Source organism: Labeo rohita, chromosome 12 (assembly GCF_022985175.1).
Source record: "Labeo rohita strain BAU-BD-2019 chromosome 12, IGBB_LRoh.1.0, whole genome shotgun sequence".
NCBI lineage: Eukaryota > Metazoa > Chordata > Actinopteri > Cypriniformes > Cyprinidae > Labeo > Labeo rohita.
In genome coordinates, this window is record NC_066880.1 from 26,952,959 (window position 1) to 26,975,656 (window position 22,698).

At 33.2% G+C, this 22,698-nt stretch overlaps 2 protein-coding genes and 1 long non-coding RNA gene across 4 annotated transcripts in view; 2 read left to right on the forward strand and 1 right to left on the reverse strand.

Annotated features, from left to right (window-relative positions):
- The window catches only part of kansl1a (KAT8 regulatory NSL complex subunit 1a), a 28,438-nt gene extending 25,113 nt beyond the window's left edge, over positions 1–3,325 (reverse strand). The window contains exon 1 of the mRNA XM_051123859.1: positions 2,715–3,325. The gene's annotated coding sequence lies outside the window, so the exon portion shown is untranslated. The remainder of the gene's footprint in view (positions 1–2,714) is intronic.
- Positions 3,326–5,332: 2,007 nt separating this feature from the next.
- Positions 5,333–8,935, forward strand: LOC127173846 (uncharacterized). The gene is made up of 3 exons (XR_007828810.1): positions 5,333–5,500; positions 8,319–8,421; positions 8,645–8,935. It is a non-coding gene; the product is annotated as an uncharacterized LOC127173846 (long non-coding RNA).
- A 2,480-nt stretch (positions 8,936–11,415) lies between these two features.
- Positions 11,416–22,698, forward strand: part of brsk1a (BR serine/threonine kinase 1a) — a 28,003-nt gene continuing 16,720 nt past the window's right edge. For both annotated transcript variants that reach the window (XM_051123860.1, XM_051123861.1), the window contains exons 1-5: positions 11,416–12,410; positions 12,512–12,606; positions 18,572–18,657; positions 18,777–18,917; positions 20,549–20,665. In XM_051123860.1, the coding sequence (XP_050979817.1) occupies positions 12,326–12,410; positions 12,512–12,606; positions 18,572–18,657; positions 18,777–18,917; positions 20,549–20,665 (524 nt within the window). In that variant the 5' untranslated portion in view covers positions 11,416–12,325. The remainder of the gene's footprint in view (positions 12,411–12,511; positions 12,607–18,571; positions 18,658–18,776; positions 18,918–20,548; positions 20,666–22,698) is intronic.

A 22,698-nucleotide genomic window follows, 5' to 3' on the forward strand; every position in this document is an offset into this window, starting at 1 on the left:
CTTTAATAATAACCGTCTGGTGAGACAAGCTATTTAGTCCACTCACTATCTAATAACGAAATAACCATTGCACTTGTGTAATCTGCCTATTTATGACTGAAACAGGATATTCAGCGGGAGGGGCTTTTTTATTCATTTTTCCACATGAATTGTCTAAGGCCCTTTCTTATCTTAAAGGTTTTCTTACAACGGCCCATTTCGAGGCATTCATGAGTAAAATACCTGAAACACAACTGCAATCTCTGTCTGATAATCCGTCTCCAAGCCAGCAGGCCTCCAATAGGATTAGTTTTTGGGATAGGGAATATTGTTTTGGGAGGGAAACTCCCTGGAATAAAGTGCACTGTTGAATCATTCATACACGGTAAATCCAGGAACGTACATTAAAAATATAAAGAGCTCAGAACTATGATTCTATATCAACTTTTATTTTAGTCACAATGCACTGAATAAATAAAAATACACACCAAAAGATAACAAGTGATAACAGAGTGAGTGGACAAAAACAGGAATCTGCATTATCAGTATTTCTTGACCACAAATACACTTTAAATGCTCAAAATAAAAAGGGGAATGAGAACTCATTGACCTCAACTGAGCAGAGACCATTACCACAGTCGTTAGTAGGGAAAGACCTACTCTATTCAAGCTTATGTAAGAGCAAGCCTCCTCACTGTCCCCTCCTCCTCAGCAGACCATCTGTGTCAACGGAATTAGGGATATGCCTTTAGGCCTCAACAGATAAGAGACTATCTCTTCATAAGTACATGTAGATGGTTTGATTAACGAATTACGTTTGCGTTACAAATACCATACCTTAACTCCAACGAAAATAGCTGTAGAGTATTTTACTACTAACTAAACATGTCAGTGTGGCTTCAAAACTATTTTAATAGCCATAGCAATATCAAAGGAAGTATACTGATACACTGACAGAGCGTGAAGGATGATATTTCATTTCACTGATGATATATTGCCAGCAGTCTTGCATGAAAAGTACACTCAGTAATGTTTAAGTTGAGCTAGCTTTTGTCACAATAGAGTGTTTTGCTATTAAAAATGGTCAATTATTGTTTTGGGCTGTACTAATCGGACTGCCAAAAGTTATAACAAATCAAGGAGAATAGTGCAAAAACTGTCTGAGGAACAAAATGTGTTTGAGGTTGGCCAAACTGAACCTTGACTACATTTATGTTTGGTCTTATCACTTCTGGTCAGGCAGGTGAAATATTAGGCTAATATCTTAATTAACACTGCTTGTAAGTATCTTTTCCACCCGTTAACTTTAGTTTGTGCCCTTTCCTGCTTACTAAGTCCTTCTCTGTATGCTTAAGTAGCTTCCACGCGTTTTTTCCATGGTTTACACAGCATAAATTAGCAGAGTAATGCATTTAGTAGTCCATTAACCAGTATCGCCAATATGGCCGCGCATCCGGGTAACTGACCAACCGTGACGTAAGTGCAAACTTTACTACCGTTGGTGATAAATTATAATTGTTTACCAACTGCTGCAACTTCACACAAAAGCTGTATATTTTAATGTACATCGTCTTTGTCCATGCTGTAAATATTTTATTAATGAATGTATTATTAGTAGTAAAACAGTCAACTGCGTAACGAAATGACTTGGTCATGTGATCACAACATAGTTGTGCCCATGAGGGGGCGACCCGCTCCATCTAAAATACAACCGCTTTTTTTTTGGAACGCTGATGTTTTAAATTTAAAAAAGTAACGTTCGATAATTTGATTTAGAATTAAACTATTATAATCTTTAATATGAAGGATTAAAACAAAACGCCGTGTCTGTTATGAGAGAGTTATCGAGTTTGAAAATCCTAACTAGGTTAATATGTCAAAGTAGTGAACATGTCGGGTTAAGGTTTAACAAAGAATGGTCGAAGGTAGAGTTAAGAACGTTTTAACGGTTTGCATTCGCGCTAGTAATTTGAAATAAAATCAAATAATCGCGCCGTTTTCTCCGCATGACTGCGATAACAAGCGAACTCCTCTAGTACACACAATACAGGAAATACCGGTATAATATGCACTTCAGATCAATAATAGCTGATGTGTATTAGGTTAAATTCGTTAACGCAAATGCCTAGTTGCTTACAACATAACGCACAAGTGCATTTTTCCGCTTTAACAGGCATATGCTGAACAGACCACATGAACATTCACACCACTTCCGTGCATAAACGAAGGAGCTTTTCAGCTCAGACTAAACGCAGAAGCTCATAAAATCCACTCTATGACGTTTTTAATGCATTGCTAAACGCCTCATACAGTAAATAGGAGCATTACAAATGTTTAGTATGCTCTCAAACGGCCTTGCATACGTTATGCAAGTCATTTTCAACCACCAATTTTTGAGAACCGGCTTCAAACTGAGTTAGTAAAGACTAAATGAGGTGCGAGTTGTATCAGCAAGAACGAGGAAGACATATACGTCCGTGGTTAAAAAGGAAATAAATAAGCAAGCGTGTTAGTTTATCGCATGGGAAAGTACTACATAGTAACCGTTTTTTTTAACCGACCACAAGCCTTCAAACCGCATAAATAAAATTACACATGAAATTATTGCAAATACACCAGAACGTGGTAAAAATGAGTTAAACTGGGAGTTCAAACAGGTTTGCAGGATTAGGTTTATGTAACATAAGTGCTGCTGCTCGAGATCGTCCACTAACAAAGAAAAAGGAGGAACCTACCACGTGACGGGCGCGCGATCCGAGGGAATTTCGGCAACTATTCCACCGACCTTTGGCTTCAATAGCACAATAATGTCACCAAAGCACGAAATAAGCCGTTTGGTCAAGCAGCCCCGCCGCCTTTGCCATATCCGTGTCCGCTTCGTGAAAAGCAACCCGGTTTCAGGAACCCTTTTCGTTATCGGCTCCGGAATCACGAAATGGGCGATACTAGACAACACCTTGCTGCTGCTGTCCCCTTCAGTGGATTATGGATAGCAAATGTATATTTTTTCTGTATATTATGAATCGATGTTTTGCTCAGGTACGAGTTCTTTTCATATACGCCTTTATTTACAGATTGGAGGTGGCGTTGGCCACCGGTTTCGAGATCATTTTCTCATCGTTGCAGGGAGAAACGCACGAAAGATGGCGCCTCGTTCGTCTCCCTTGGATTTGAGCCTGACAAATACAGATGCAGAGCGTGTAGCGAGAAGCCTGTAGGCGGGAGACATTCTCACGCCCGCCACTAGAGCGAACGCAGAGCTGCAGTTCACCGACCGGCCACTAGAGGGAGACTGTGAATGTACTCAATGTACTCAATGTACTCGCGGTGTATTTAGGAAAAACGTGTGGTAGACGTATTTTTCGACAAGCTCAACCATAGTACCAAAAGAAAACAATATTCAAACAAATATATTTATTTACAAATAAATCGTTTCGTTTATTCTTTCTTGTTGTTATAAATAATTAATTATGGCTGTTATTAATTATGCCTACTATTGTAGGTTAATGTAAAAATTTCTATAAATAACTCACAACAGACTTCATGTAGGCGTACTTCCTGTACTTGACAGAGCTCCATGTTGTCACTGAGCCTCTCTCTTTCTGTGTGTGTGTTTGTTTTACGTTTTTTTTTTTTTTTTCTTCTAGGCACTGAAACTGGTTCACTACAGTTTATTACTAATTTAAAACCCATTGATGTCAATTTTCTTTTCAAAATGTGATTTAAAAAAATAAACAAATAAAATTAATTGATTAATTAAAGTAGAATTACAAGGCAGACCTCCTGTAATAATAATAATAAAGAAAGAAAGTAAAAAAGATGGAAATAATGTTAAATAAAAATATTAAAATGTTTACAGATAACACATTTTACAGTTGTTGTTGTTTTGTTTTTTTTTCCAAACTTAAAATTAAGTTATTGTGTTAATCAGTATTGTTGAAGTGTCTTTAAAATGTATATATAAAGGCAAATCATTTATTGGTTATATCTGAAATGCTCGTTTTCTTTATTTCATTATGCAGTTTGTTCTTGTTCCAAATGGCCCTTGTAAAGCTGCGCCATCTAGTGTTTGTTTAGTGTGTTTCCTACTATGCTACTATGTCCACATTATGTCAAAATAGTCAAAAATTCAAACAAAAAAAAATGCCCCCAAAAAATGTTTGTTTTCATTTATTAAACATAACAGTAAACAAAATATATAATAATTTCTGCTTTGGGATGAGAATCTTTATAGGGATTATGCACTTCTCACATAAAATCTGCAATTTAAGGGGTTAATTAACCAAAAAAAAAAAAAGAGAAAATGCTGTGTTATACTCAATCCCTGTTAGCAATACTAATTAATAAAATGTAATATAAATACTAAATAATAATATTTATAGTAATAAAGACTAGAAAGGATATGGAAAATATATAGAATATGAAAAAAAAATACAGAAAAAGTCTCTTCTGCTCACCAACCGCGAAGCAGTAAAATTTAAAATATGTTTACTATTTAAAATATCTGTTTTTTATTTCAATATATTTTAAAATGTAATTTATTCCTGTGATCAAACCTGAATTTTCAGCATCATTACTCCAGTCTTCAGTGTCACATGATCCTTCAGAAGTCATTCTTATATGCTGATTTGCTGCTTAAGAAATATTTATCATTGTTATTATTATTAATAATAATAGTTTTATTTAGCAAGGATGCTTTAAATTGATCAGAAGTGATGATAAGGACATTTATAATGTTACAAAAGATTTCTATTTTAGATAAGTGCTGTTTTTCTAGACTTTCTATTTATCAATAAAAACCAGAAAAATTCTACTCAGCTGTTTTTTTAACAATGTATTAATAATAATGTATTAATAATAATGTTTTTATTTATTTATTTATTTATTTTAACAGCAAATCAGAATATTAGAATGATTTCTGAAGGATCGTGTGATGCTAAAAAAAATCAGCTTTTAAATCACAGGAATAAATTATATTTTAAATTATATTTTATAAATTATATTATATATTTATATATATATAAAAAGAAAACAATTATTTTAAATAATAAAAATATTTCAGAATTGTACTGTTTTGCTGTACTTTGGATCAAATAAATGCAGGCTTGGTGAGCAGAAGAGACTTCTTTAGAAAAATATGAAAAATCTTACTGTCCAAAAACTTTTGACTGGTGGTTTATATGCAGTACTTACCTTTTAAGAAGGTACATTGCTGGGGTTTTTTTTTTTTTTTGGGAACTATTTTAAAAATGCTCTGAGGCTCACTGTGTTCAGGTTACTTTTGGTCATCGTTACTATATCATTCCTGCCCTCTCTGACACTTTTGCAGCTGGTTTCTCCTCCCTCTCTTCCTCCTCCTTCCCGCACAGACTGGGAAGTAATCCTATATATATTAGTTGTTCACCCTGTACTTCCTTAAAGGCTCTTCTCAGCTCACAGACATTGTGTCACACAAACAAAGAAAAATGCCAAAAGAAGTTCCTGCTCAGTGCACGGTTCCAAAAGAGGAGCTGGACAAATGGTGAGTCATATTTCTTTAAAGAAATAGTGCATTAATGCAACATTGCATTTTGAATACTTTAAATATCTAGTGCTTTTTAAAAAAATGTTACATGCTTTATAGTTTAGAGTGAATATGTTTTTCATCATAACACCTGTATGTAGATTATCCGTAGTGGTTTGTGAATGGAAATGTATGAAAGACTAGTTAAAATGTGGTTTGGATACAGGATTGAGCACATGGTGCCGGGGGAGCAGGTTTGGGAAGTGATGATGCAGGTGGAAAATTACCCATGTTAGCCATCATGTTGCTAAGTTAAAGCATGTGTCTCAAAAACACACTCCCCTTGGTGCTTGCATTTGATGTCAGTAGAGCTTTAAAGATACACATTACAATAGTTTCATCATTTTCCAGCATCGTAGGCTTTCATGCACAAATGATTAACCTCCATCTATAATTGTTAACAAAGCAAAGTGCTCTCTTTCTAGGTCAAAAGGTCAGAGGTCAATGCACTCACACAATGACACAATATTGTGAACTTTACGGTGAGTTGCACAAGTTGTAGCATTTACAAGAGATGCGCTTTATCTACTTTATGACTATCTCTTAACTGATTTAGTCAAGAGCACTCAGCACTCATTGTCAGTTGAGGTTATCATTTGCGGTGCATCACTTCTAGGTTAGTCACTTCCACGCAAAATGTAGAGTATTGCATTATGTATTAAATTCATTAAATAGTAATTCAGATTACACTGGAAATCACAAAATAAAATGCATGCAATGCATGAATGCGAACAAGTCAAAATATAATTATAAACATGTCTCATATTTGTATGCAACATTCAAAGCAATATGCCAAATTTAGCATGAACTTTAGTAATGTATATCTGTGATGTAAATATAGCCCAGTTTCAAATAGGCTCACACATGGAGTGGAGGGAGTGGTGGTGTGCTCACAGCTCACAGCTCACATTACATCGCCTGTATTGCAATGTCTGCGTTATTTATGAGGGTAATAGTTGGCGTCACGTGCAGATCTGGTCTAGACTTTAAAATCACCTAGTGTGTAAGAATTATATATTGTCTTTTTTTATTAGATTTTAGCACAGTGAGAGACTTTAAGCTAGCAATCTCTGATGAAAATCTGTAAATCTGCATGCATGGGGTAGCTGATGCATAACATGTTCATGTCCATCTTTTTCAACTGAAAATAGTTAATACTATTACCCAATACCCAAATATAAAAATTCATTGAGAATTTACTCACCCTCAGGCCATCCAAGATGTAGATGAGTTTGTTTCTTCTTCAGATTTGGAGGAATTTAGCATTACATTACTTGCTTACCAATTGATCCTATTCAGTGAATGGGTGCCGTCAGAACGAGAGTCCAAACATCTGATCAAAACATCACAATAATTCACAAAAAAATTCAAATGAATCCAAGCTAAATTAGAGTCCTTTATCCATAATATTGCTTTCTCCGCTGGGAAAGTCATCTCATCTGAATCAGGGGAGAAATATGCACAGATAAAGTATTGTTTTCAGCAGTCTTTTTCACTGGAGGAAGCATTATTATGGATTACAGACATGTATTTTGGCCAGAAGTAGCATTTTTAGTTAAAACGCCTTTATGATAGATTTGTTTCTCAGAAACACGCAGCTTGTCACTTCGAAAGATGTTAATTGATGGACTGGAGTGGTGTGGATTATTTGTAGATTATTGTGATGTTCTCATTAGCTGTTGGACTCTCATTCTGACGGCACCCATTCACTGCAGAGGATCCATTAGTGAGCAAGTAATGTAATGGTAAATTTCCAGATTTTCTCATTTAATGAGGTCCTAAAAGTATATATTTACAGCAATTTTAAAAATACAATTTATCATCCTTACTAAAAGAATTTAGTAAAAAAAAAAAGTATTTTTTTCATGTCATTACATTGTTTAGAGCAATAATAATAATAAAAAAATGTAAATGATATTTCATTCATAAGTTATGCTATGTCCTTGGTAGAGGACATCAGGACTCAATTTTTTTTACAGAAAATAAAAAGACATTAATAAACATGCATAGGCAAAAACAACTGATTTTTTTTTTTTTTTTTTTAAATCACCAATACATTTTTAGTTTTAAGGATTTTTTTTTTTTTAACCAAACTTTGTATAAAGATGAGTCTCAACTATTTATATATTTGTATATTTTTCTATATGCAACATGTGTAAAATGGCCATAAAAGGTTTTACCCATTATATACAATGTATCTATAAACTAATTATAATTTGCATATTAATGTGTTTTTGGGCCAACATGTAATGAAAAAAGACGTGTAATAGTGGGAATAATAATTGACAAGATTTTCATAATAATATATAATATTTCATAGAAATATTGAAATATAATTTCTCTCTCTATTCATTTACTGTGTCTCCCAAAATGCATAATAAACATACTTTTAGTCCCGGTGTCCTCATATGAGGACATGTATGAAATTAACGTCCTGTTTCATAACAGAAAGTCATATTTTAATTTGAAACCCCATAGCATAACTAGGGTCTCAGGAGGTTAAAATAGTTTAGTTTTCTTATAACATGTCACACTGCACGACTTCCCAAAGCATTTAATGCCAACTACCCATATCTTAAAAAAGCATAACTCTGAAGGCTCTTTCATGTGATGATGTAACTACAGCCATTGATTTAAAGAATGTGTCCCCTTTGATCCTGACATGAGATCAGTCATCCAAAAAATCAATGCACAGACACACTGCACAGCAGAATCATAATCTCAAAGGTGTACAGTAGTTCGTTGTTAGCACTAAACTCACCTTATATGTGTGTAGTGTTCAGGGGAAGGGTGCAGAGGGCTGTAAGGAGCTGCTGGAAGCTTTTGAGGCCTGTGTGAAGGGAGCCACGGCAGCCTCATGAGGGGACACGGATTTACACGTAAATACTTTTCTAGCCAATTTATTCCTAATTTTATTATGTTTTTTTAATTGTAGTTTTTGTTCTGCTCGGAATGTATCTGCAGTTGTAGCACAGTTTATGCAGCGTTTTATTACAGTAGTATTGTGTAGTGATTGTGTGCATGCTTATCTTTTGTCTGGATGAATGCATTGATTTGTTGATTCTGATATTGTCTGATTTTCTTCTGCTATTTTTATCTTAGGTCCATCCTTTCTGGGTCCTCCAGTGTCCTTGCATTCCCTCACATTGCACTGGACTAAACCATTCTAAGGACAGTGATAGGGGTGCAAGTGCTGGAAAGCAGTGGAATTGATTATTTTGATCCTGGGAAGTCTTGCTGGTGTCCCTCATGTTGTCCGTGTCACTTGTAGAAGCTGTGGAAGAAAGAAGAACCCAGTTTTATTATAATTATTATTTTCCAGAGTTCACACTGTACAATAAAACACAGTGCATTTTATTTGATTTTGAATAAACTACTATAATTGTTTCTTTATTTTGCCTTTACTACACAGTCCAACATATTTTAACATATCTATAACCATAATGATTAAGAGGCAGTCTATATAAGTGTGATCACTAAAATAACTGACACTAAATAGCTTCATAATAATTAATTGCATGCAATGATTGATTGACCTTTAACTGCAGTGGTCTGCATACTACATTACTAATGCCAAGCACATTGGCAGCGCTGCTCATGCGGTTTCCTGAAAGTAGGCCTGTAGACACAGCAACTCACTGTCAGCACCATCTATTGAAGAAATTCTGATGGTGTTGACATAACCATTTTCATACTTTTCATCACATATTAATCATACACTTGTCATGTCAGTTTTATAGTGCTAGCTAGCTAGGACCTTTGTAAGATTAGAAATAAAATTGCAATTTGTATAATGGGGTTGACATATGGTTGTGACAAAAAAATATAAGCACAATGACATAACATAAAAACAGCAATAAAAAAATAAAAAATTGTAAAAATAATAATAAATAAAAATAAAATAACAAAAAATAAAAGCCTGAGCCTGTGTGACCTTGAAAAAGATGAATGCTTACAGAAAAGAAATTGCCAATTTTCAAATAAATAAATATTATTAAATATTGTCTTTTTTTAATATTGGGATTAATGTATGACGGTTGTGACAGAAAATACAAGCACAGTGGCATAAAATAACAACAACAATAAACAATTAAAAAATAATAATTAAAAAATAATAATAAAAATAAAAATAATGAATAAAAAATAAAAATAATAAAAACTCATCCGAGCTTGTGTGACCTTGTTGAACTCTTCAAGTACTCGTCAAGTACTAAAACTTTGATATTGTTTGATTTTTATTTTTACGTATATGTTATTTATTTTATTTTTGTTCATTTTTAAACACTGACCAAAAGATGTGAACACTTATTAAAAAAAGATAAATTACCAAATATTTTTTTAAATAAATAAATACATACATACATAAAAATTTATTATTAAATATTTTAATTTTTTTATTTTAGGGTTAACGTATCATGGTTGTGACAGAAAATATAAGCACAGTGGCATAAAATAACAATAATAAACTATTTTTTAAAAATCATAAAAAATAAAATAAAATAATAATAAAATACAAATAAAAATTTAAAAAATAATAATACAAATAAAAATAATGAATAAAAAATAAAAATAATAAAAACTCATCTACAACAATAAAGAATTTAAAAATAATAAAAAATATAAATAATAATAAAAATGAAAATAATGAATAAAAAATAAAAATAATAAAAACTCCTCCAAGCTTGTGTGACCTTGATGAACTCTTCAAGTACTCGTCAAGTACTAAAATTTTTATATTGTTTAATTTTTATTTTTATGCATTTATTTTATTTTTGTTCATTTTTAAATGCTGACCAAAAGATGTGAACACTTATGGAAAAGATAAATTGCTAAATAATGTTTTAAATCAATAAATAAATAAATACATACGCATATACATACATACATAAAAATGTATTATTAAATATTTAATTTTTATTTTAGGGTTAACGTATCATGGTTTTGACAGAAAATATAAGCACAGTGGCATAAAATAACAATTCTAAACTATTTTTTAAAAATCATAAAAAAATAAAAATAAAATACAAATAAAAATTTAAAAATAAAAAATAGAGTAAAATAACCAAAAATAATAAAAACTCATCTGAGCCTGTGTGACCTTGATGAACTCTTCAAGTACCCATCAAGTATTAAAACTTTATTGAACTCGTCAAGTATTAAAACTGATATTGTTTGATTATTTATTTATTTTATTTTTTGTAATTTTTTAATGCTGAATAAAAGATGTGAATGCTTTTGTAAAATAAAAATTGCCAAAAAAATTTACAAACAAACAAACAAACAAATAAATAATAATAATAATTATAATAATAATTATTAGTAGTAGTAGTAGTAGTATTAATAATATTATGAATAATAAATATTTTAGTTTTTTTTAATGCTGGGGATAATGTATTACATTTGTGACAGAAAATAAAAGCACAGTGGCAAAAACAATAAAAAAATTTAAAATAAAATAACAAAAATTAATAATAACTCATCCGAGACCTTGAAGCATTAAAACTTGGATATTTTTTGATTTTTTACATTTTACATGTTACATTTTAATTTTTAATGCTGACCAAAAGATGTGAACACTTATAGAAAAGATAAAGCACCAAATAATTTTCAATAAATAAATACATTTCCATGACCTAAACCATGTATTTGGACACGTGTACCATGGCGTTTTATTTTATTTTATGTATTATTGATTTAGTTCGTTCTACGCATTTGGTACTCGAAGACGCTTATGATTCAGTGCCGTATATATTTAATGTATCATTTCACCATCTGATAGCATGACTGTATCGTACTTTCCTGTAAGGGACAGATCTGTGGCGTGAGGTGCAGTGGGGGAGTGTGTTAGGAGGGAGGGTTGATGATGAGGAGGAGGAGGGTGTGGGACCCGGATGCTGATGCGAGGAACCAGAACGGAGAAAATAACGCTTTACAACGCAAATAAACCATCAAGACGCGCAAAATATCAACGATCAGCGCGCAGCGCATCAGCCACAATCATAAACGCAAAACCTCCTTCCCCAAAAGCGCACGGCGGACGCGAGCGTGCGCGGGACCGGCGAGAGAGAGGACACACGGCGGAGACGAGCAGGATGAGGATGCTGCGGTCCGTGCGGCAGGATGGAGCTCAACATCAGCATCAGAGATGAAACAGATCTGCCAGATCCGCTACAGTGATGCGAGAGGATGCAGAGCGACCTGGATCTCCTCACTGTCACATACGCCATCGGACTGGGGTTTTGGGTCTTGCTGAGTGTGAAACGTAATAGATTTACCTGTTTAACAGTAAATGGTAAGATTCTGGCTCCTGCACCTGAGATTTAGGCCTAGCACAAGTGTACTGAAAGCTTGTGGTTGCTTATATGTTGCAAACACAGTTGGGAAGAGTTTCTAAAGGGTGTTTTTGTCATGAGGAGGTGATGGCCAGCTGGTAGATACATCTAGAAACAGGAGCTTACTAACAGGACCTGCTTTCTCTGGGAGCGAAAAGTCTTATCGATTGACTTTGATTGGCAAAGCTATGAATTAGGCTGCTTCTGTGGACCTGACTGTGTCTTTGCATTGCCATCAGCATCTACATGACAAACAATACAAGTCTGAAAGAGTTCAGAATAATAAAAGGGCCTTTTTGAAAGATTTTAGGGAGCTCCAGACTCAGCATGGATATATTTCCGGGTTGTTGCAGACCCTTGGGAGACTATTTTAGAAAAACTCAACTCAGAAACGGTACGCTGTGAAAATATTGCATGCAGTAGCAAGTTTAACAGGAGCCAGGCCGCCACTATGTCTAAGGAACTGTCAGTGACCCAGGCAGCTCAGTATGTGGGGCCGTATCGACTGGAGAAGACTCTCGGGAAAGGCCAGACAGGTACGGAGATGTTGTTTATGTATTAAATTGTATGTGATTTCAATCTTTTCAAAGTGTTTGGCACTGATGAATTGTTTTGGGGATGTCTGGGATGTCGATAGGTCTGGTGAAGCTCGGGATTCACTGCATCACTGGTCAAAAAGTAGCCGTCAAAATAGTCAACAGAGAAAAACTCTCCGAATCTGTGTTGATGAAGGTAAAGGAAGAATAAGAAAATACTTTTTTATATTGTGTAGTTTTCGTAAAATTTCACACCGTCACTAATAATATTTCAATATTTTAAAGGGGTCATCGGAGTTGATGTGATTCTTTAGGATCTTAATGAAAAGTCTATAACATGCTTTGGTTAAAATTTCTCAATGGTAGTGTAAATAACTCCTTTTTTACCTTGTCAAAATCAGCTCTGCAAAAATCATTCTATTCTGGTCGAAGTTGCTTTAAATGTTAATGAGCTCTGCTCGCCCCGCCCCTCTCTTCTCTCTGTGGAGTGACGAGCCTGTTTACTTCAGCCGCATTTAGCCGCTAAACTTGCTAACTAGCACATTATTAGGAAAGGTGATTGCAAAGATTCATAAAAAAACCCTTATACTCACTTCTGCTGTAAGTGAAGCTGGATCACGAATGATCCACGCGAACATAGACAGATATATGTAGATCAGGAGCCGCATTTCATTCAGAAACAAACGCAATCCACTGCATCTTCAGCGGCTCAGATGTCGGGATTAAATGACGACCACTATGTTCATTATTACATCTAGCAACACAACACCTCAATCGCTCAGTCGAAGATATTCTTGTCTAACGTACATCCCTGCTCCAGCATCGAAACAATGGAGGTCTGACTGTTACAGCTGATTTAAGGCGGGTCTGAGGTAAGACGCTCATGTCAATCAACTAAAGTGGGAGCGGCCTCTGTGGGTGTGACACCACAAAGACAGGCATCTGAGAATGGCTCGATTTGAAAAAGGGGATATTATTTTTACAGATTAATTAAAAACCACTGCATGGATTTTTATCATTATAGGGTAGATGTGTACATACACTGCCAACACACAATAAAGTTCAAACAACATGAAAAAGTGAACTTTGCATCCAATGACCTCTTTAAATTAAATGATAATACCTGTTAAAAGTATTGTGTTTCACTATGGTTTTAGGTACTACTTTACATTGTGATTACCTTATGTGACCCTGGACCACAAAAATAGTCATAAGGATCTATACATCATCTATATCATTTGAGAGCTGAATAACTGAACTTTCCATTGATGTATGGTTTGTTAGGATAGGATATTTGGCTGAGATACAACTATTTGAAAACCTAGAATCTGAGGGTGCAAAAAAATCAAAATATTTAGAAAATCACCTTTAAAGTTGTCCAAATGAAGCTCTTAGCAGTGCATATTGCTAATCAAAAATTAAGCTTTGATATATTTATGATAGGAAATGTACAAAATATCTTCATGGAACATGATGTTTACTTAATATCCTATGGAAGCCCGTTTCCGCCACTAAATAAAAAATAAATAAATAAAATATTGCGACTTTTTATCTCACAATTCTGACTTGTTTTCTCAGAATTGTGAGATATAAAGTCGCAATTGCGAGTTATAAAGTCAGAATTGCGAGATTTTAACTCGCAATTGCGACTTTTTATCTCAGAATTCTGACTTTATAACTCGCAATTGCGACTTTTTATCTCAGAATTCTGACTTTTTTTCTCGCAATTGCGACTTTTTATCTCAGAATTCTGACTTTATAACTCGCAATTGCGACTTTATATCTCGCAATTCTGACTTTATAACTCGCAATTGCGACTTTATATCTCGCAATTCTGACTTTATAACTCGCAATTGCGACTTTATATCTCGCAATTCTGACTTTATAACTCGCAATTGCGACTTTATATCTCACAATTCTGACTTTATAACTCGCAATTGCGACTTTTTATCTCAGAATTCTGACTTTATAACTCGCAATTGCGACTTTATATCTCGCAATTCTGACTTTATAACTCGCAATTGCGACTTTATATCTCGCAATTCTGACTTTATAACTCGCAACTGTGAGTTTATAACAGGCAATTCTAACTTTTGTTTCTCTTCACTAAGCACCATAGTAAACCACAAGACGTGATTCTTACAGTACGGTGACGCATTGCTGCCACATATTTTTTCACATATTTTATTTTATGTACGTCCACAGTAACAACAACAACAAACAACAACAACAACAACAACAAAAACGTTACAAATTGCTTTTCTAAAAATACAAAAGCAATTTTGTAAAAATACAAAAGCAATTATTATTTCGTTTTGTTTATGTCTATAGACATAAACAAAACGAAATTCTAATAATAATAATAATAATAGACTATTATTATTATTATTATTATTATTATTAGGCGTATTATTATTATTATTATGTTTATTATAAAATCTCATTTAAGATTATCAACATTTCGGAAAAATCGACTCTGGGCTTGGAATATTTATTTGGAACACTTAAGTTTGATGTCGAAATACCAGCTGAAAGAAATAAATAAATATATTTTTTATAATAATAATAATAATAATAATAGCTTATTATTATTATTATTATTATTATTATTTCGTTTTGTTTGAGAAACGGAAAAACGTAAATTAAGATTTTTGTTCGTGGGTAAAACAAATGAGCTTATTGCTTTAATGCTTGTTTAACATCCGTGGGTGGCCCTGATACTTAGTCTGGTTATATATAAATTACACATTATTTATTATATATTATTAAATTATATCTTTAGCTGAATCAAGCCGCACATCGGGTTGTTCTTCTGGGTTGAATTCAGACTTTATACTGTGGGAATAGGCTGCGCTGGGTCTGGGTGTAAGCACAATGGTAGGCTACAGATAATGAACTCACATGGGAAAGACTGTACACTACCTCTTGTTGGATTTATACGAAATAAATAAACACAATAATCATCATAATCATCATCATTATCATCGTCAGCATAATCAAACCGTTTGTCATTTTTATTTTATTTCTTTCTGTTAGAATTTCGATTTGCTGTTAAATTTAAACTTATGCCATCCAAATAATATCCCAAGTCCAGAGTGGATTATTGTATTTCTATAACTTCAGCAACGTGCAGATCCTCCTTTATGTCAGGACTGTAGCGAAGGCAGTGAGGACAATCGCTTAGCTCGCTCACATAATGTAACCATATATTTTCTATAACGGGAAAATCATATCGTTTTTATGACATAATATGTCGTTTTAACGAGAAAAGATCTCGTTATTACGACATAGCTGAGTGGAAAAAATATGTGTGGCAAGCAATGCGTCACCGTACTGTAAGAATCACGTCTCGTGGTTTACTATGGTGCTTCGTGAAGAGAAACAAAAGTTAGAATTGCCTGTTATAAACTCACAGTTGCGAGTTATAAAGTCAGAATTGCGAGATATAAAGTCGCAATTGCGAGAAAAAAAGTCAGAATTCTGAGATAAAAAGTCGCAATTGCGAGAAAAAAAGTCAGAATTCTGAGATAAAAAGTCGCAATTGCGAGGAAAAAAGTCAGAATTCTGACTTTATAACTCGCAATTGCGACTTAATATCTCGCAATTCTGACTTTATAACTCGCAATTGCGACTTTATATCTCGCAATTCTGACTTTATAACTCGCAATTGCGACTTTATATCTCGCAATTCTGACTTTATAACTCGCAATTGCGACTTTATATCTCGCAATTCTGACTTTATAACTCGCAATTGCGACTTTATATCACGCAATTCTGACTTTATAACTCGCAATTGCGACTTTATATCTCGCAATTCTGACTTTATAACTCGCAATTGCGACTTTATATCTCGCAATTCTGACTTTATAACTCGCAATTGCGACTTTATATCTCAGAATTCTGACTTTATAACTCGCAATTGCGACTTTATATCTCGCAATTCTGACTTATAATATTCTGACTTTATATCTCGCAATTGCGACTTTATATCTCGCAATTCTGACTTTATAACTCGCAATTGCGACTTTATATCTCGCAATTCTGACTTTATAATCTCGCAATTGCGACTTTATATCTCGCAATTCTGACTTTATAACTCGCAATTGCGACTTTATATCACGCAATTCTGACTTTATAACTCGCAATTGCGACTTTATATCTCGCAATTCTGACTTTATAACTCGCAATTGCGACTTTATATCACGCAATTCTGACTTTATAACTCGCAATTGCGACTCGCAATTCTGACTTTATATCACGCAATTCTGACTTTATAACTCGCAATTGCGACTTTATATCTCAGAATTCTGACTTTATAACTCGCAATTGCGACTTTATATCTCGCAATTCTGACTTTATAACTCGCAATTGCGACTTTATATCTCAGAATTCTGACTTTATAATTCTGACTTTTATAACTGACTTTATAATTGCGACTTTATATCTCGCAATTCTGACTTTATAACTCGCAATTGCGACTTTATATCTCGCAATTCTGACTTTATAACTCGCAATTGCGACTTTATATCTCAGAATTCTGACTTTATAACTCGCAATTGCGACTTTATATCACGCAATTCTGACTTTATAACTCGCAATTACGATTTTATATCTCAGAATTCTGACTTTATAACTCGCAATTGCGACTTTATATCACGCAATTCTGACTTTATAACTCGCAATTGCGACTTTATATCACGCAATTCTGACTTTATAACTTGCAATTGCGACTTTATATCTCAGAATTCTGACTTTATAACTCGCAATTGCGACTTTATATCACGCAATTCTGACTTTATAACTCGCAATTGCGAGTTTATATCTCACAATTCTGAGAAAAAAAGTCAGAATTGTGAGATAAAAAGTCGCAATATTTTTTTATTTTTTTTTATTTAGTGGCGGAAACGGGCTTCCATAATATCCTAATTATTTTGACATTAAAGAAAAGAAAAATCGACAATTTTGACCCATACATATTGTTGGCTATTGCTACAAATATACCCATGCTACTTAAGACTGGTTTTGTGGTGCAGAGTCACATATGTTATTTCAGTATAACTGAGATACAATTATAGTTTTCATTAATTTTTTTAATTAGTCATTATTAGTTGTTTTTGCAATTTTTTTTTTTTTTTTTTTTTTTTACATATTTTTTTTTATTCATTTTTATGAATTTATGAATGATTTATTTATTTTGTATCAAGTTAAACTAAATGAAAATGATCAATTAACATTTATTTTATCTTTTTATCTAATTTTTAATTAACAATTTTTTTTATGGATTTAGTTTCACTTAACTATAGCCAAAAATACACCATAGCCAAATAACATAGTATTACCATGGTATATGTAAGGAGAAGTTCACAAAAATGTACAAATAATTTACTCACCCTCTTGTCATCCAAGATGTTCATGTTTTTCTTTCTTCAGTCATAAAGAAATTATATTTTTTAAGGAAAACATTTTAGCATTTTTCTCCATATGATGGACTTCTATGGTGCCCCCGAGTTTGAACTTTCAAAGTGTTGTTTAAATGCAGCTTCAAAGGGCTCTAAACGATCCCAGCCAAGGAAAAAGGGTCTTACCTAGCGAAGCGATCGGTCGTTTTCTAGAAAAAGTTGACAATTTATATACTTTTTAACCTCAAATGCTTGTCTTGTCTAGCTTTGTGTGAACTTTGTGTATTCCGGTTCAAGACTCCAGTCTCATTTTCTCCTCCAACTTCAAAATCGTCCTACATTGCTGCAGAAGTACCAACCTGATTTTTTAGAAAATAACTGATTGTTTCGCTAGATAAGAGCCTTATTCCTCGGCTGGGATTGTTTAGAGCCTGCATTTAAACTGCATTTTGGAAGTTTTAACTCAGGGGCACCATAGAAGTCCATTATATGGAGAAAAATCCTGAAATGTTTTCCTCAAAAAACATAATCTCTTTACGACTGAAGAAAGAAAGACATGAACATCTTGGATGACAAGGGGGTGAGTAAATTATCTGTACATTTTTGTTCTGGAAGTGAACTACTCCTTTAAGAAATGGGAACTCCATGATACTTTTTTATAAGTTCCTGCTTATGTAAAACTGCTTTTGTGGTGCAAAAAACATTAGTTATTTATGAAGGGAAAGTGGTAAATATAATCTTTTCTTTTTCTCATTCAACCAGGTGGAGAGAGAAATTGCTATTTTAAAGCTGATCGAACATCCACATGTTTTAAAACTCCATGATGTTTATGAGAATAACAAATACCTGTAAGTTACCACACTTGCACATGATTTCTTATAGGCTTTTTTCAACACATTGTTCTTCCTGCTTGTCATTTACCCTTCTTGAAGCATTTATTTCACTCTTTCTCTGGCTCCATTCACAGATATTTGGTACTGGAGCATGTTTCTGGAGGAGAGCTGTTTGACTATTTGGTGAAGAAGGGCAGACTGACGCCTAAAGAGGCACGAAAGTTCTTTAGACAAATCATATCTGCTCTGGACTTCTGTCATAGCCACTCCATATGGTAAGACAAACACACACAATTCTAAATAAAATGGAGAAGCTTTATTATTTTCAGTTTGGTTGAAGGTGATTAAAATAACATGCAGTCACGTACAAATATGTGCAAAGTGAGCCCACACTGACTGCATCAGAAATTTAATTTATTTGTGAAATATGCCTGTACTCACACTGCAGCTCATGGATTGTACAGCATTTGCTGCTGGTTATTTGAATAGGTGTTCAGTTGGATTTAAATATGGTAACAAAACTATTTGCATATGTCCCTTTTCCCCAAGCTGGGAATCATTTTCTCATAAATTGTTTTTAAATTTACATCATTTTGATAAACCTTCTATTTCATTTTGTTTTTCACAAATTTATGTTGCTCCTTTAATATAACCACAATAGCTAAAAAATAATAATTACTGAATAAAACGAATACCATAAAATATTGTTACCTAAAATGAAATAAATGTTAACTTAAAATATAAAAAAACTAAAACTTTTCTTGTTTCAGCTAGATGCCAAAAGAACATTTCTCATTTTCATTTAGCTTAAATTGAAGTACTAAAATAACTAACATAACTAAAATAAATATAAATAGTCAATGACTAATAAATCTGTAGATAAAAAAAATTAAAAATTAAAAAAAATTAAAAAACGCACACAGGTAAAATTACTACAATCAACTAAAATTACAGTTAAAAAAAGGAAATATAAAAATGAAACCTTATTAAAAAAAAAAAAATCAATAAACACTGCATTATATTATATAGTCCGGGACTAGAAAAAAAAATGCATTTCCTTTAAGAGGGTCTTTTAGTGATAAATTTAGATTTTTTATTTATTATTATATGCTGTTCAAAAAACATTTGTTGTTGTTGTTGTTATTATTATTATTATTATTATTATCATCATCAATACTTAAAACAGTTGAGTACATGTTTGCTGGATTCTTTGATAAATGGAAAGATCCAAAGATCAGCATTCATCTGAAATAAAAAGCTTTTGTAACATTATACACTACATAGAGAAATGATAGAAATGAATACTTTTATTTAAAAAGGATCCTATGAATTGATGATGAAGACATTTATAATGTTACAAAAGATTTCTTTTTTTAGATAAATGCTGTTCTTCTGAACTTTCTATTCATCAAAGAAACCTGAAAAAAATCAACTCAGCTTTTTAACATAATAATATTAATAAATGTTTTTTGAGCAGCAAATCCGAATATTAGAATGATTCCTGAAGGATCATGTGACTGGAGTAATGATGCTAAAAATATAGCTTTGAAATCACAGGAATAAATAGCATTTTAAAATATTCAAATAAAAAACAGTTAAAAAAAATATTTCAGAATTGTACTGTTTTTGCTGTGCTTTGGATCAAATAAATGCAGGCTTGGTGAGCAGAAGAGACTTCTTTAAAACATCAAAAGTCTTACTGTTCAAAAACTTTTGACTGGCTGTGTATGTGGTGGTTCTAGCTCTATTCTCTAAATTGAGCAGATACTGGTGTGTGTTACTATCAGAGACAATGACGGGTGAAGTGTTAATGTTTTGACACTGTATATCTTCCAAAGCATGTTTTGTGTGGAGGGTTGTTGGTGAGCGATGTGTTCAAAGCCGGTTGTCCTCTGTGCTCTTGTAGTCATAGAGACCTGAAGCCAGAAAACCTCCTGCTGGATGAGAGGAACAATATCAGGATTGCAGACTTTGGCATGGCCTCACTACAGGTGGGAGACAGTCTGCTAGAGACAAGCTGTGGGTGAGTATTGTGTATGCGTGTGTCTCATAATGCTGTTTGCTTGCTTTATTGCACTTCAAGCTACATGCATTGCAATGTGAAATGGATAATTCTGATACATGCTGACTGATCAATACAGTTTTCCAGCTGTGTTAAAGTACACAATATACAGTGTTTAAACACTAAAGCCACACTTAAAAATGTATAAATGTCACTGAATTAGATGGAATTACATGGAAGTTGATAAATGAATGTTTTCAGTAATATTTGGGCTTGACAATTTTGACTGTTTTTACTGCATCTACTATTAACATGTTTTAGCACTGCTAGATTGTTTTAGCATTTGGCTAGTGTAATTTAACATGTTCCTAGCATGCTATCGTATCGCTAGAATGTTACTAGCATGGTTTAAGCATGTTTTGTCACCTTGTTAGTTTTATCATTTGTTAGGTGTTGTTAACATTTAGCATGACTCTTGTATGATTAAGTATGTTGCTAGCATGTTTTAGCATGTTTTTATATATTGCCACCATGTTGCATCATGTTGCTAGCTCATTTTAACTTGTCGCTAACATGTTTTAGTATGTAGATAGCTGGTTTTAGCATTTCCTAGCATGTTTTAACACTGCTAACATGATTTAACACTAGCATATGTTCTAGCATGTTTTATCACCTTGTTAGTTGTAAAATTTTGTTAGGTGTTGTGAACATTTTTTTAGCATGAGGCTACCATGATGTTGCTAGCATGTTTCTATCACGTTTATATCATTACAATATTTCATCTTGTCTCTAGCAAATTTTGTCTTGTTGCTAACATGTTTTAGCACATTACTAGCATGTTTTAACACACTTCTAGCATGTTTTGGCACTTAGCTAGCAGTTCTTAGCATATCCCAACATGTTTTAGCACTGCTAGCATGTTTTCATATTGTATTAGGCATTACTAACATTTTAAGCATAAACCTTTATATATTGCTACCATGTTTCATCATGTTGCTAGCTCATTTTAGCATTTTCTAAAATGTTTTAGCACTCTGCTAGTATGATTTAACACTTAGCTAGCAGGTTTAAGCATATGTTACTAGCATATTTTAACATATTCTATCATGTTTTATAACCTTGGTTTTACAATTTGTTAGGTTTGTTAGCAGTTTGTTAACATTTTTAGCACGAGGCTAGCATTACTAACATTTTCAGCATAAAGCTAGCCAGTTTTAACATGTTGCTTTCATGGTTTTAAATATTGCTACCATGTTTCATCACATTGCTACCTCATTTTAGCTTGTTGCTAGCATGTTTTAGCATTTTCTAACATGTTTTAACACTTTGCTACCATGATTTAACATGTAGCTAGCCGATTTTAGCATGTTACTAGCATATTTTAACCTTGTTAGCTTTTACATTTTATTAGGTGTTGTTAAAATTTTTAGCATGAGGCTAGCATTACTAACATTTTTAGCATAAAGCTAACCAGTTTTAACATGTTGCTAGCATGTTTTTATATATTGCTACCATGTTTCATCACGTTGCTAGCTTATTTTAGCTTGTTGCTAGCATGTTTTAGCAAGTAGCTAGCAAGTTTTAGTATTTTCTAACATGTAGCACTCTGCTATCATGATTTAACACTTAGCTAGCAGGTTTTAGCATATGTTACTAACATATTTTAACATATTCCATCATGTTGTATCACCTTGTTAGTTTTTACATTTTGTTAGGTGTTAACATTTTTTAGCACAAGGCTAGCATTACTAATGTTTTTAACATAAAGCTAGCCAGTTTTAACATGTTGCTAGCATGTGTTTATATATTGCTACCAAGTTTCATCACGTTGCTAGCTCATTTTAGCCTGTCGCTAGCAAGTTTTAGCATGTTTCACTCTGCTAGCATGATTTAACACTTAGCTAGCAGGTTTTAGCATATGTTACTAGCATTTTGTTAGGTGTTAACATTTTTTAGCACAAGGCTAGCATTACTAATGTTTTTAACATAAAGCTAGCCAGTTTTAACATGTTGCTAGCATGTGTTTATAGATTGCTACCAAGTTTCATCACGTT